Here is a 14,815-nt window from a genome sequence, read left to right as displayed (position 1 = left end):
GACATCTCTCGCTTGAGAGTGATATTCTATGCATGCAGCATTATATTTGGCTGATCCTGGAATATAGTCAGATCTGTGATCAGGTATATCTTCCAGCAATTTAGCAATAGGTTCCAAAACCTGTAGATGCTGTCTCTTCTTTGAAGAAGCTCCTACAGTTATAGCAGAATCACTTAAGTGACCTGATGATGCTTTGGTAGAAATATGGGTAACATTTGAATGTACACTTTGTGCCAAAGAACTACTACTTACTGACATCTTGATCTGAATCTAGGTGTCTCTTTGTCTTTAAGAATGTTCTTGTTGTTTGTTCTTTTGAAAGAACTGATGGCCTTACCTTTGCTTTTAGAAGCATCAGTCGTAGTCCTGACTGTAGAAGTCTTGACTATTTCGACTGTGCTTTCTTAGCATCGGTCTTAGTAGCTTTTTTCTTTTTCGCTGATACAGCTTTAGCAGATTTTGCTTTTGCTTTTGAAGCTTTAGCATGAGGTAGAAACAAGATTTCAGACGAATCTTCAGATTCTTTGCTGGTTTTTAGATCCGAATGTGTTGTATCCGGTATCCGGTAACGGCGGGTATAAGCATTTCCTGCTCCGTTGGTTTCATCAACTGATGCAGACGCCCAACTGGGCTGTGATGCACTTGGTTTAGAACTCTGAAACATAACTTATGTTTTTTGTTTTGTTTTGTAATTTTGTATGTTTGCATGTATATATGCATGCAAGCATATATATATGTGTGTGTGCATCAGAAATCCTCAGAGCCGACATACTAGACCCAAACGTTATGAGAGGTTACAATCCCATAAACGCATGCCTATAACCCATATTGTTCATATGCCGGTTGACAGACTCGTTCAAGCTCGCCTATCGTACTCGTACCGCTATTGGCATGCTTTCGTGTAGACGGTACGGTAATGTATATAAAATGACGGTACATTGAGCCATCTAACCCTGGCGAACCCGATTCTCTAAACGAACTCCTCATCGAAGAAGTTTTCTCCTACAATATACCGGACCTAACGCGAATCGATATCCCCTGGAAATAGCACTCCGCCATGCAGGCACAAATCTTACACCAATATGCTGAGCTACCAGCTCCGCATCTCTCTCCTCAAAGGATTCCTTACGCTCATGTTGATGAATATGGGTGAGCGCAACCCAGCGATGCCAATACGTATTAATGCCCGTATTGATGCCATTCTGATAGGGAGCTGCATCAGCACAGGCTGTAAAAGTCTGAACTACCTCCTGTCGCTCCTTGCCATCTGCGTCCTTAAATGGGCTTTCGTACATAAGCCATTTGGTATAGACTGTGCCCGAGAGACAACGTTGTGACATTCCCACGCCCCGGCTCATCAATCGGTATACAATACGCCCGCATATGGGCAATATCATTCGTACGATATGATATACCGGCGGATCCAACGCCACCACATCCGCCAGACCCATACGTTCCGCTTGGGACTTGTGTGGGGTCTTCGCAGGACGGAACATGACTACACGTCCTACGTTGAACATGGGTACGTCCGCTCGCCACTTATTAGCGGCTCGCGCTTGGGCCAACTGGGCCTTGTCATCCATCGCCTTAACTAACTCAGTCGGTTCAAGCTCCAACAACTCTGGGGTAGCCAAGTCACCAAAGTCCGTGCGTAAAACATCTACAAGCTCAACATCGGCGTGATGAGAGAACACCCGACCGTTGGCTGCCAGGGTATAAGGCACCATCCCTGTAGTAGACGACCGAGTCGAGTTGTAAGCAAAGATGAATTCCGCCACCGCATCTGGCCAAAAGGCTTCCTATCCTTCTAGCAAAAAACCGTGATAACCATCGGTTGCAAGTTCTGCACAAGGTCACCACTAAACAGTTGCCCTGGTACCGACCATTATGCACTGGATGAACTCGTATATTCCGCTGTGCACATCAAAGGGCTATCCTCATCAACAATCAGTTGTCGAGGCCAACCCCACGGTATGATCTGTTGTTCAACAAGCCGTTTAGCCTCCTCATAAGTGTGCCCATGCCGTCGCATCGGTCAGCTGACCGCCATTCGAGACATGCGACAGATGCCCAACAATATGAAGTTATATCCATCGGGATTGGGCGCATGATAATAGCAATCCAAATTCCATGCGGCTCCAAAAGCTCTCGCGTGCGGAGGCTGGCAGAGAAGCCCTTGTCTCATACCAACGGACGCTCCTCGACGAACGATACACGTAGTACACGTATCAACAATGTCTGCTAACAAATTCTTTGGGATATTCCTTCCCAACTTGTCCTGTAAAAGGCCTCGTAGTCGCTCCGGCCGTGCACACGTGTACCGATAATGTAACAAGCATTCAGTACTGCCTGCGGCTGAACCCTGACTCCTCGCTTCCAAGTGTCGATCCTGGCCAACGTGTCCAAAACAGCCGGCAAGGAACGCGGCGGCGGGCGCTTCGGCCGCGGCACATCAACCCGTTTGAACGTTACCAAAACCGCTGGCCCATTATCCTCTACTCTGTAGTGTGAGACCTGGGCTATACATCTTGCGACTCCTGAGAATTGTAAGATTCGATCTATTAAGGCGATATTAACGCCTTAGAGAGTAAATATACGCGTAGATAAATTCCAAGTATCGTGAAAATATCAAAGTAAATAAACGAAATGAGACTTTTAGTAAAGTTAGGTATGCCTCGTGAAAACAGCAAAACTCTGAGGATTGTGAGGCTGAGACATTGCCTATATATAATCCTCTCGGTACTGTTTCCACCGAAGAGATTTTATTTAGTGTTTCGTTGTCGCTCTATTAGAAACTATGGTATTTTTCGTTAGAGCGAATTCGAGAGACTCATAAAATCCTATCTTTAGAAAAAAATAATAAAAAGAAAAAGAAAATACTCTTGATGTTTTTTTGGTTATTATCTTAACCAATAACTTTCCACTTATCAAGAATTACCGACTTAGCCTTCATCAGACTGGCACATCTGGTTGGCTGATCGGAGGTTAAACTAGGTAACGCTAATAGTCCCTAGAAACCTATATTCGGTTGAGCCATCTCGCTACCGAAGTATTCAGATACAAATAGATTTGGAAAGTAAATATAATTCTATTAATAGAACGAGACCAAATCTTATGTTTGGTATTTTACTGGGGCCTTTTAATGGCCTTGCCCAATTATCTAATATGTAAAATGGAAAAGGTATTAATTAATAAAACCGTTAAAAACCATTTAGGAAACTTAAGTTCCTCGTACTATTTAGAGTACTTTTATATTTTGCGTACTGCTTAAGAGTTCGTTTATAACATAGAGTCTAATGTAAAGGTCCGGCTATTACAGAATCAGTGGCTTCTGGTCCATCCTGATGCCGGTGGAACTCTTGGGCCTGCTGCAAAGCAGCCAACTGTTGTTCGGACCACTCATGAGCATCCATTATAGCTTCTGGCAATTCCTCACCATCATCAATACCCCCCTGGGGCTCCTTCCTCAACTTCCCGCTGTGCCATGCGTTGCTGCCAACACATCTTAGATATATGCTCTTTGCACGCGCCGAGCGAATCATCTACACTATCGACCACACCCTTAGGCGCGACTAACCCACGATCTGACATCTCACTATGTCTTTTAGACCAACCACTCGTATCCTGCAGACCACTACACGTTGTGTTCACATTCCTCCCAGATGACAACCATGTAATGCCCTCGACGGCAGGCCCTATATTGGCTTCGGTATTACTGGACGCCTTGTTCCAACCACTATCATCACACATCAGAGTACCCCCAGGGGTTGTCCCTGTGCTGGCCGTTACATCGTCCCGCATTGCGGGGTCACCGCATACCATATCATCGACGCTCGAGATAGTAGCAGAACCATCCAGGACCAAGTCGGACGGATCATCATCCTCCAACATGCCAGGAACCGGCCCCCCACAAACAGGTCCCTCCAGATTCGGCTGTAAGATATCGAAAACATGAGATTACACACCGGTAGTAAATACCTGAGGCTGGCCAGGCTTCCTTCCCTGCTAGAGAATCGTCCACCGGCTGCTCCAAATCCTACGCAGGCAGTCACACGGATTCCCCCGGACCTCAACTACAGCGGGCTCTCGTGGCTCGACGTCTAACGGCTCACAACCGGCCATGATGCGTGCAAAGCGCGGAGCAGCAGACTCCATACGACGTTTGTCCTCACCCTCCAGGCCATCAGTAACCGCACACTTTAATATGTTGCCGTAAACAGTCGCCATCCGTGGAACCAGTATCGGACGACGGCAACGCTCGTGCATGAGCCCGGGTAATAACTACCAAACACGGTATCGTCGGACCCATGAAGTTCCGGACAATATACGGTTTTGACGCAAACCCCAAACGCTGCCAGAACGCACGCGGTAGATACTGAAGCGGGACATGTCAATCGCTAGTAAGCAGGCCGATGAGAGAACACCCCCAGGACGGTGGACCAAGGGGCTGGCCGTGTTCTACAAAGAATGTATCATGCGCCGGCGGCACCACAATTGGCATATCCGCCAGAACAAACTATGTGGCATATCCAACCGGATCCTCACTACAGTTGACACACTGGCTATCTCCTGGAGACCGGTTCTCCCTGTGCTCACCCTTGGAACTTCACATGGCTATGCATTCCACTTACAGTCTTCCAGTGTAGTCAACTATCCAGCACAACAATCCTTCCAGGTCCACGACAACACCTACCTACGGGGAAGTTCACCAATGTATCCCATTCTCTAACACAGCTCTCCCACAACCACTACTCCACTAACATGTCAATCACTCTCCAGCTCTCGTATCAGCTGTCAATCAACAGAGTACAGATCACCCTCGGTTCAGCACTACACCAGTACCGAACTCCAGTAGTGTCAGACTTTACAAGAAATATAACAATAAAAACTCGCAGTCACTCATTTCCCTCGTGGGTGCTCACTGCACAATGCACACTGGTGCACTGTATGGTGCACTGTGCAGTTGTAGACTCGTTTTAAGACTAACTCACCGTCAACTTAGTTATCAATAACCTTAACCGGGGATTTCTCCTCCATGGTTACTTGTTGATTTAATGCAAAAATAATTCCCCTAGTTACTGAACAGAGCCAGAATTATATATGCGTATACACTTTGTTTATATATATGAACAGAAATGTATAAAAAAGTTAATTGTTTATGAACCAAGAGTAACTAGACGTTATTAACTCGTGAGTCGTGGCCAGACTTCTATTCATAAATACTAAACACGGTTCAAATTGATGCGTTAACGTAAAACGTACTACGCTTTCATACGGTATAGTGATAATATTATTTATTTCAAAAATGGCACGTATGTGTGATACAATATATGAACATATGGTATGGCTCTCATAGTCGCTGTAGTGGTTCAGGAAAGATTGATGGGAAGAAGTGGTCAGTAAATTACCGTTTGAAGCTTGGGCCAAGTGAGTCGACAATGGAAGATATGTGCTGAGTCAATTCGGGTCGGTGTTGACAAAACATTGTTACTATCGAATGTTTCATATATTCGCTTGCTGACCTACTAAGTAGAGTACCCACCTCCGTGGTACGGATCGGGTCTGCGCCGTGTAATGCCGCGGAATGGGTTAGTGCAGAGTACGAAATACCGAGAAGGACCAGGTTATCCGTCATAATCCGGTCGAGAAACGAGGATGGGGGTAAGCCAATGCCGCACCAGACCAAGGATGAATTCGGTATGCGTTGGCTGGCCTGGATCGGAAGTATCATAGTCGGAACCAACAAGCGCGATGATTAGGGTTGAACCGATATTTGAAAGTAGTACTTCAACAGCGTGATTAGCCGGGGTATGGGGAACATCTGTTGATGTGTCAGGGACGGGTGAGGGTACGGTGGTTCTTCAACATGCTGGAGAAAAGATCCAAGGTGTTCGTGGAGGGTCCAGATACCGTGGAGGTCGTGGCACTCCTACAATTGCTGAAGGACGTCGGTGCCAATGGGCGGTAGTTTCGGGCCTACCAGGTTGCGTCGAATCAGTTGTTGGATGCAGGTAAAGTGGCTGGTAGTGGCTACCGGGGCAGACAGGGCAGAGACAGCCGTCGGTGCGGTAGTCGAGCAATGTGAACATGTACGTATTCGTTACAATCATAGCACAGAGCCGGATTCGTGTAGGCTCGAAGCAGCGATTGAAGCTGTCGTGTCTGGCTGTGTCTCGGTTTGAGGTTGGCGGTTTACCCATAACCAGTTGGTAGTAGTATTGGTGCCGGGCCATTGCCGCGATCTCCTTGTTGGACCAACGTTATAGGAATCTGGGTATGTGCCCGCCAACTATAATTCACCAAAATATTTATTGAATTGTTTATAGTTGCGCAGATATTCTACTGTAAAAGTAGATCCAAATAAAAATATTTTTTAGAATTGGCTCCCAGTATACTACCTAGAAACGAGAAAACGGTTTCAAAACTAAGCCTCAACATAAAACGTACTACGTTTTCAGCATGTATGAAGCACGTATTGAAGTCTGCAGTCGTGGCTGTCGTGCGCTCGTGCTGTGTGCGGTGTGCCTGTGTGACTGTGACACGGACTCACGGACTCACCCCTCTAATAAAGTCCATGACCTCCGGCCCCGGGCCTCCTGCTGTGTGTATACTTTTATTGTAATCGAACTGTAGAGTGTAGGTGTAGACTGTAGAGTGTGGAGTCACTGGAGTGTATGTAGTGTAAATAGTTATGTAATACAGTAACAGATTGATCACTGTAGAGTGTAGACTACAGAGTACAGAGTGCAGACTGCAGACAGTGTAGACTGTAGAGTGATATCTGATGAGTGCAAATTTTAAAAATGAGATTTTTGCACGGCACCATACATTATACATAGCCCTTTTTATTATTAAAAAACTGAACAGAAGGCCATGACGTTAGGCAGTATGCACCGAAGCTCAACACGTTCTACCTTATTCGATATTTTCAAATCGACCGTGATAATTTTCCAAGTTTGCACCTGAGAAATTGACCTTTCTGACAGGGCTACGAAACGCTTAATGTCCAATGAAAAGGTGATTTGAAAAATATTCACAACTGACGCAAAGTGAAAATATGACAATTCGTGACGTTTAGGCCGCCTCAAAAAATGTACCGATTTGTAAACCCATAAGACTATATTCTAGTATAAACTTTGAACGTAAACGCCTTTCTTTTTGCAATTTAATGGAAAACGTAATGAGGTTAGGTATGCACCATAGGGCAAATGTATTTATGTTCATTGGTACATTTGTATAAAAAAAACAAACAAATAGAGCCAGAGAGTATGCTCATATTTTGTTTGTTTGCTACTATGTAAGTAGGTCGGACAATAAATACTTTCTACTTGTATTTAAAACAAAAACAAAAAAACAAAACAAAGGTATAGATCTAATCAGTATCGCAATAAAATCACATAGTAGTAGTTGGTATTTTTATATAGTTTTTTTTAATATCTGCCCACTCATAATTTTAAAACATTCAACACGAGGCCCGAGGGTACATAAAAAAAATTCAGTTCAAGAAACTATTACCTTCTGTCGGTTTCTGAAGTTCTGAAGTTGGGAATTCGGGTGGTGTGGAACTGTGGAGTCAGTGTGGACTGATGGAGAGTTGGAGACTTGTTGGAGACCCTTTTAAAAAAAATATGTTTAAAAAAGCTAACAAAGTAGGATTCTGGAGCCTGTACTCTGGAGGACGACTGGACGAGGCTCTCTCAAAATGATAAATAGAAATAACTGATATCATCGATGTCCCAGAGACTCGGAGCAGACCTGGAGTTCCTAACTTGGAGGCAAAGATCCCGATAAGGATGATTTTTATAAAATTTTTCTCTTTCCAAATCTTTTGTATTAGGGTTGGGGTTTTTTAACAAACAATACATTAAGGGCGGGTTTAAAAAAAATTCCCTCCAAGGAGTCCATGACTCAAGATCTTAAGTTCAGGGTGACCGGTGAATTGTTCAGTCTTCTTAATACCAAGCCCCCGGATATCCATATTGCTTCTCAATTTCCAATGAATGTGTCTATACGGCTATCGGTACCAATGAACATAAAATTGATAACAATATGAAGTTATGATATTTTCTTGAATTTATATTCTATTTTTTTTTTTTTGGAATTGCGGTTATGTATGTATTGAAATCACAGAACAGGACAAAATCCCTTGGACCTGCTATTTACAAACAGTACGGGACAACAAAATTCAACATTGTTGAAATACAGTGCAATAACAGTTGTGCAATTCAAATGATATTTTTAATAATATTCAGAAGCAGACCTCATACCGTTATACTTTGAAACGTTTCGAAACCATTGCGTATGCGTAAAAGTCCCAAAATTCATACGAGGGGTCATTTCTGGGTCATAGTATTTGACCGCCACGCCCGGGCCCGCGGGCCACGACCCCGCCGCCCCGCCCTCATTTTCCTGTCGGTTACGGATAGAAAGGCCCGCCAGACCTCGTATGGGCAATCATACAAACATAGTTAATAGTATGACTATGGGGCCGTTTGTTAGATGTTGTGTGTTTACTGTGTTACTGTTGTGTGTTGCTGTGTGTATAATTGTATATATACCTGCAACGGATTGCTAACAAGTACACTTTCCATAGCAAGTATATCTTATATAAACACGCTAGTATGCCTAAGCCTCTATGCCTCCATGCGTTGAAAGAAGTGTGTATTCATTCATATTTCAGTACGATGTAAAGACATACAGTGTACACACAGGTCACTACTCACTAGAGACTTACAGACAGACCAGTTCTAGTACACAAAGTGTCACAAACCGTCGTGGTGAGCGGCCAAAAAAAACAATGGTCATCAGTTTTCAGTCGCGTTTGATTGGTTGAACGCTAGCTTTGTGGCCAGAAATCACATGTTAGGTGCACTATATGGATCTCATATGTGAAATAATTTGAGGTCAGAATAGTTACCCCTATGCGTTGCAACGTTTTGTAATCATTTCGTATGCGTAAAACGTTCAAAGTTTAGATCAATATTGAGGCGTTGCATCCTATTTCAGATTACAGATGTAGTTTATGTTTCGAAAACTGATACCTCTTGACTGTTGTTTGTTCTTCAGTCAATATTGAATAAATAATAATAGAGACGGTGACATATAGAGTCTCCGTCTCCCAGGTCTGTGTTATGAACACAAAAAACAGTATTAAAAATAGTGAAAGGTGTTTTTGATTTTATGAAGAGGGTGCAAGTAGCAGAAACACAATGTACTACCCTTTGAAATTGTCAGTAAGGTTGACGCCATCCTCGGGCTGAACCAAAAGGCTGAGCCTCATGTACTGTGTGGGACTTGAAAGTATTTTAATAACTTAAAGACATCACACATTGTTCTCAACATGTGTACACATGTACACGTTGTTTTAAATATATTATTATTTGAGTGCACGACTGCCCACTGGCCACCGGTATACACCTGTAATAGTTCGGTACTTAGGCCAGGGTCGCCTCACCTGGGGGGCTGGGGCGCTGGGGCGGCTGGGCCCATAAATATCGACCCTACTTTTGTGAATGGACCAGATGCGGTTTTGGACACGGACTCGAGCATTAATACTTTTATGTTCGTCGCTGCATTCCATTCTCTGAAAAACTGAAAAAAACATACAAAACAAAAAACCCCCAAAAAAATATTGATACAGGAAAAAAATAAAAACACCATTCACCAATTACCTCTCCTGAGACCTGAGGCTCTGTCCCGCTCTTCCCAGCGCCCCAGCCTAGCCTCAATAAGTTAAACGTTATAACTTCTATTTATCAAAAAGTTAACGATAAAAATCCAACGGTTATAACTGCTAGGTACAGCCTGATATATTATAGGTGCATTTTCCAGGTCAAGTTGGCGTCAGATATTTGTACTGTTTGTTTAGGGCGCACATTTATCAATACCCCCGCCACTTTCCTAAAAAGCCTACAACTTGCAACATAAATTTTGTTATGTGCGCGTTCAAAAGCTTCTTCGAGCGCTTCAACGCCTCTCAGAGCTGGCAATATGTGCAAAGTGTACGTGAATATGTAGTATATACTTTGAGAAATGTCTAAAAGATACTTCATAGTTGTTTGTTTTGCACATCAATGACAATACGGGCCAGGTACTTCGAGGAGACGAAGGTTAACTAAGTGATACATTCAAAATGTGGGTATTGCCAAATGTCAAGTCAATTAGTTGTAGATTCTGATTGGCTATTACGCATTTCGTGGCCCAATTTGTTCACTCATAGGACAACTTGTCGAGTGCACATTTGAAAAATTGATAATTGATTTGTCCCAAATAAAAGTTATAACTTTCATTTATCTAAAAGTTACCGTTAAAAATACAACGTTTACCTCGTGCACGTCTAACTTATTGACGTTAGGCCCCAGCCCTCAGTGGGCCCAGTCCCCCCTCTCTACGCGAGTCCACCATCCCACCCTCCCGGGCCTCCATTGACCATTGGGAGAGACCGAGAGCCCGAGAGCCGAGAGGGAATTAACTTTAGAAGTTCAGTACATAAATATTTACGAACCTGAAGTTATTTGTTTTTTGTTTTTAAAAAGTCAGCATTATGTTGGATTTAAAAAAATTGAAATAATACTAATAGTATGTAAAGTATATCACTGAGTAATACCTTTTTCTTTTAAAAAAATAATACGCTCACACATAGCCTTTTCAAATATACAGGCTCACATGCCTAAAAGTCCTCAAGTGGATGTTTTTTTAACTCTGAGGCAAAACATGTTTTCAAACCACAGCCTTCTTATAAAAAATAAAAGATTTTTTTTTTTTGCGCGAGAACTGAGAGAGGACTGTGAGTCTTCAGTTCTCAGTCTCTCAGACTCTCACATGTCTTAATGTGAGAGTGTGCGTCTGTGAGTCTGTGAGTCTGTGACTGTGACTCTGTGAATCGGAGTCGGAGTCGGAGTCGGAAGTCGGAAATCGGTAGTCGTCAGTTTTCTCTCTGAGTTTGAGAGACTTTTGTCCGCAACCGCCCCGGGCGCCAGGCTCCAGAGTCCAGAGTCCAGAGTCCAGAGTCCAGAGTCCAGAGTCCAGACTCCAGAGACTCCGAGACTGCGTCCATTTGTTAATATTATTTATTATCTGGGCTGGTATACGACAAAGACATGTCTTCTTAACTAACTAGTTTCAGTCCTGTCGCGACAAGTCTTCTTAACCAAATAGTCTTGACATTGAAGACCGTGTCGTGATGTCGTGTCTTCTGTCGACAAGTAAAAGACGCCAACCAGTCCTATATGACCTGTATACAGGTGCAGTAGTCCAAGACAGTAGGACCGGGGAATGTATATTAAACCTGTGTATGACCCCAGTTTTTTTCATGCATTTTTTAGTTTTTGTTTTCGTTTTCTGTTTGAGTTTCCGGCGAGTACCGTTTTTGGCGGGGGTTCTGTCCGCTGGAACTTGTGTCGGTTGAGTGTCGAGTGTTGACAGTTTTTTAAATTTTAAAGTCGGTCAAATTATAGGCCAACGTCAAAATATTATTTGTAAATATTTAGTGTTTTCCTGATTAGTTTCATCGCCTGTTTAACACCCCATCCTTGTACTGAGGGGATCTGATTTTTAAGAAGCAAACCTAATTCACTATATCTGATTTTGGATACAATCCTAATTTGGTTTTCTAGACTTTTTCTAGAAACATTTCAAAATATTTTTGCAAAGGCGCCAAGTTGATAGCTCTACTGGTTAATACAGTTATGTATCGATTTATGAACAGGATTGTGCACTTTTCGACCATGTCAAATCTTGGATTTCCATGTCACGTATTAGCAGTTTGAACCTTCTGAGGGTCCTCATATATAATAAATACAAGTTTTATTAGTTCAGAACCTATCATTGTGGCACAGAGGGCTTATTATACTTGCTCAAAAGCACCATTCACGTGCATGCATGCCCATCAATGACATCCATATAGAGTGCGTATTCAAAAATATTCCTTCGTTAGTATTTTCAGACTATCGTTATACTTATATTAGCATAATCAAACTAAAATAATGTTATTGTAATCACTTGTGGGTGGATATGTAGTGAGTTTTGACCAAAAGTTTAGGAATTGAGATTCATCGTGCAATCGATTGCATGGCACATTGAATGGCGTAAACACACTTTTCTCGATTTTAGCAGCTGTAACTTGCATTACGGTTCTAAGAATTCATAAACGATGTTTTTTTTGACAATATTCGTAAGTGACAACATTGAAACTTTTACTAATTATGTATAAATAGACGCAATAATCGTGTTTTGGAGGATTCCTATGTAGTGTTAGACTCAAGTATAAAAAATGTTCGGCTTGTACTACGTACGACCTTGGCTCCTTTGCAGGTCATTTAGGAAATACTTTATCTGGAAATGTTCTAAAAAATATTGGGATTAAATAAAAATCTGGATACAGAAAATCTGGAACGCTTCTTAATTTTCGGCCCGATTTGTACCCCTTTTATCAGAGGTGCATTTCGTTGATTTTTCTAGGTGCAATTCGCGGTATGTCGATGTCTTTTTCGTTTGAATATATACCTCATTTATTGGATGATTTTGAATACGGCAATCCTATTGGACAAATGGGGTTTTGACCAGTTTTCAAAAGACATCTATTAAAGACGCCATGTCTCGGACATGTCTTCTTAACAAAGTAGTTTCAGGCTGTCGCGACATGTCTTCAGAACGAAAAGTGCTGTCTTATACCAGCCCAGTTTATTATAGATATCGTTCTTACGGCCACTGGCCCCAGGCCCAGTTACTGCTTATCAAAGGATCCAAAAGCCCAAAAGCCCAAAATCATATTGCAAGGTGCATACCACTTTGGTCGGCGATATGTAACAAGGCTCTGATTTGTAAAAATATACTTCTTTGACTATCTGACTAAAAAATAACTACGTATCATACATGACAGACATACAAAAGAACAATACTTGTAAATGTATATTTTGAAATATATGTTTTAAAATAGGCGATTGACCGACAGCTGCTATTCAATTCTGAACAGACCTATACTGCGCGAAGTTTATCTGTCACGTGGTCGCCTGTGTGAAGGATAGCAAAATGACGATGTCGACGCTGAAATCAACGACACGTATGCAAACACCCTCACGGCACAGAAGCCAATTGCGTGGATCAGAACTTGAACATGTGTTGTCGTCGTCAAACATAGCTTTGGACTTCAAACCATGTGTACGCGATTCGTGGGCCTTGGTGCGTGGGATGAAGTTACCCGAAGGTACATATCCCATGTCTAAGTTTTTAAGTGTGTACTTCGATAATCTATTCCTGCATATTCCAGAAACACAAGAGCTATTCCCTGACCTACCATTACAGAGCGAGTATATTGCATTGCTTTTATCAGTCGTAGTAAATTATGACGAATCACCCACTAATGAGATCGACAAGAAGAAGCAGAAGTATAAAAAATTAGTGAAGGATCTTGATTTCAGTATGCATACACACATTCTGGCCGGAAGGGCTTTACTTCGCACACTACAAATATGTCTGGAGGAGGATGATTTTAAGACTGATGTGCGAGAGGCCTGGGCAGCAGAGTACGCGAACCTCGCGCACTTTGCCTGCAAGCAGTCGGAACGATCGGAAGTAACCAAAGAGGCTATTGCGAATTTGGTCGTGTATCTGGATATAACGAATCAAAAGTTCCTAGATATGCTGAATGACGGCGACGAGTACAAACTGATGGTTCCCAGAAGTGCGATTAAAGCCGATAGGTTGGGCTCCCTTCGCAGAGCGTTGGGTACGAAATCGAGATCAGATAGTGAGTTAACGAGGAGAGGAAGCAAAGAACTCACTCAGGCTCTGACTATTAATAGTAGTACAGTCAAGCCTGTGGCTAGTAACACACTCCACGTTAATAATAGTAAAGCATTGAGAAGAGCAAGTGGTACGAGTGTGCTGACCAGTCAACCGAGCAAAGGGAATAAACTCCGGCGAGCCAGTGGGCCTGAGCAGTTGATCACGGGCGAGGTAAATTAAATAGTAACAATGAGCCATATAGCAAGATCTACGTATCGAAGCTCTGCCAGGTTGAATTGCATAGTGTTTCTGCCACGAAATCATAGCTATGCAAGTGCACTTACGTTTATTTATACGTTGTACATTCACACTTAAAACTAAACTCCTTCGTAGGTTGATGGAGTATAGACAATGCACGCTTGTCTCTCTTGGTACACATGCAGTTGAGCAAGAATGAGTTCACATATTATTATGAATATACAAACGAGCATATATTCACATAGTGAAACAATCTCCATCACGATACGTAAATCATTGTCCAAAAGCTAGCACTACATAGGACTAAACAAAAGAATGTCGCTCACGATATAGTAAATCTAAACATGTGGCGACGTGAAAAGTGCAAGCGTATTCATATTTAAAATTTGACAAAATCAGTTTAAAACGATTTACACATGTGGTATATATATCAGTCGTTTCAAACGTAGATATGCCACTTAAAATAAACCCTGAAGAATATATACATACATATGCATACACACACACACACATATATATATATATGTACATATATATATATATCTATATATAGATATATATATATATTCGTATATATTCATATCCATATCCATATATATATATATATATATATAAATATACATATAGTATTATATTATAATATAATTGTATACACACACACACACACACACAAACATACACACACACATACACATATATATATACATATATATACACATAAATACATACATGCACACATATAAAAAAGATACATACGCATACATATAAATACACATAGATATACTATATATGTAAGTGTATATATATATAGAGAGATGTGTTATCAAATTGC

General features: G+C 42.0%; 4 protein-coding genes across 4 annotated transcripts; 2 read left to right on the top strand and 2 right to left on the bottom strand.

Annotated features, from left to right (window-relative positions):
- Nucleotides 1-385: 385 nt before the first annotated feature.
- SARC_07124 (hypothetical protein) lies at nucleotides 386-1,727 on the bottom strand (the record flags this gene model as incomplete). The annotated part of the gene is made up of 2 exons (XM_014298945.1): nucleotides 386-666; nucleotides 1,079-1,727. 2 exons carry the CDS (start codon nucleotides 1,725-1,727, stop codon nucleotides 386-388), a joined length of 930 nt encoding a protein of 309 aa, XP_014154420.1.
- A 1,714-nt stretch (nucleotides 1,728-3,441) lies between these two features.
- Nucleotides 3,442-4,227, bottom strand: SARC_07123 (hypothetical protein; the record flags this gene model as incomplete). The annotated part of the gene is made up of 2 exons (XM_014298944.1): nucleotides 3,442-3,933; nucleotides 4,069-4,227. 2 exons carry the CDS (start codon nucleotides 4,225-4,227, stop codon nucleotides 3,442-3,444), a joined length of 651 nt encoding a protein of 216 aa, XP_014154419.1.
- A 160-nt stretch (nucleotides 4,228-4,387) lies between these two features.
- SARC_07122 (hypothetical protein) lies at nucleotides 4,388-5,759 on the top strand (the record flags this gene model as incomplete). Its single annotated transcript, XM_014298943.1, has 2 exons — nucleotides 4,388-4,713; nucleotides 5,534-5,759. The coding sequence occupies 2 exons, from the start codon at nucleotides 4,388-4,390 to the stop codon at nucleotides 5,757-5,759; spliced, it is 552 nt and encodes a 183-aa protein (XP_014154418.1).
- Nucleotides 5,760-12,886: 7,127 nt separating this feature from the next.
- Nucleotides 12,887-14,452, top strand: SARC_07121 (hypothetical protein). Its single transcript, XM_014298942.1, has one exon. The coding sequence runs from the start codon at nucleotides 13,030-13,032 to the stop codon at nucleotides 13,963-13,965; it is 936 nt and encodes a 311-aa protein (XP_014154417.1). The 5' UTR covers nucleotides 12,887-13,029; the 3' UTR covers nucleotides 13,966-14,452.
- Nucleotides 14,453-14,815: the final 363 nt, after the last annotated feature.

Source organism: Sphaeroforma arctica (genome assembly GCF_001186125.1).
Source record: "Sphaeroforma arctica JP610 unplaced genomic scaffold supercont1.544, whole genome shotgun sequence".
In the NCBI taxonomy this organism is placed as follows: domain Eukaryota; class Ichthyosporea; order Ichthyophonida; genus Sphaeroforma; species Sphaeroforma arctica.
Note: the sequence above shows the minus strand (reverse complement) of the source record. Positions and strands in the feature narration are given on the sequence as shown.

Coding starts and splice junctions, on each gene's coding strand:
- SARC_07121 (XM_014298942.1), top strand. CDS start 13,030: ATGACGATGTCGACGCTGAAATCAACGACACGTATGCAAACACCCTCA.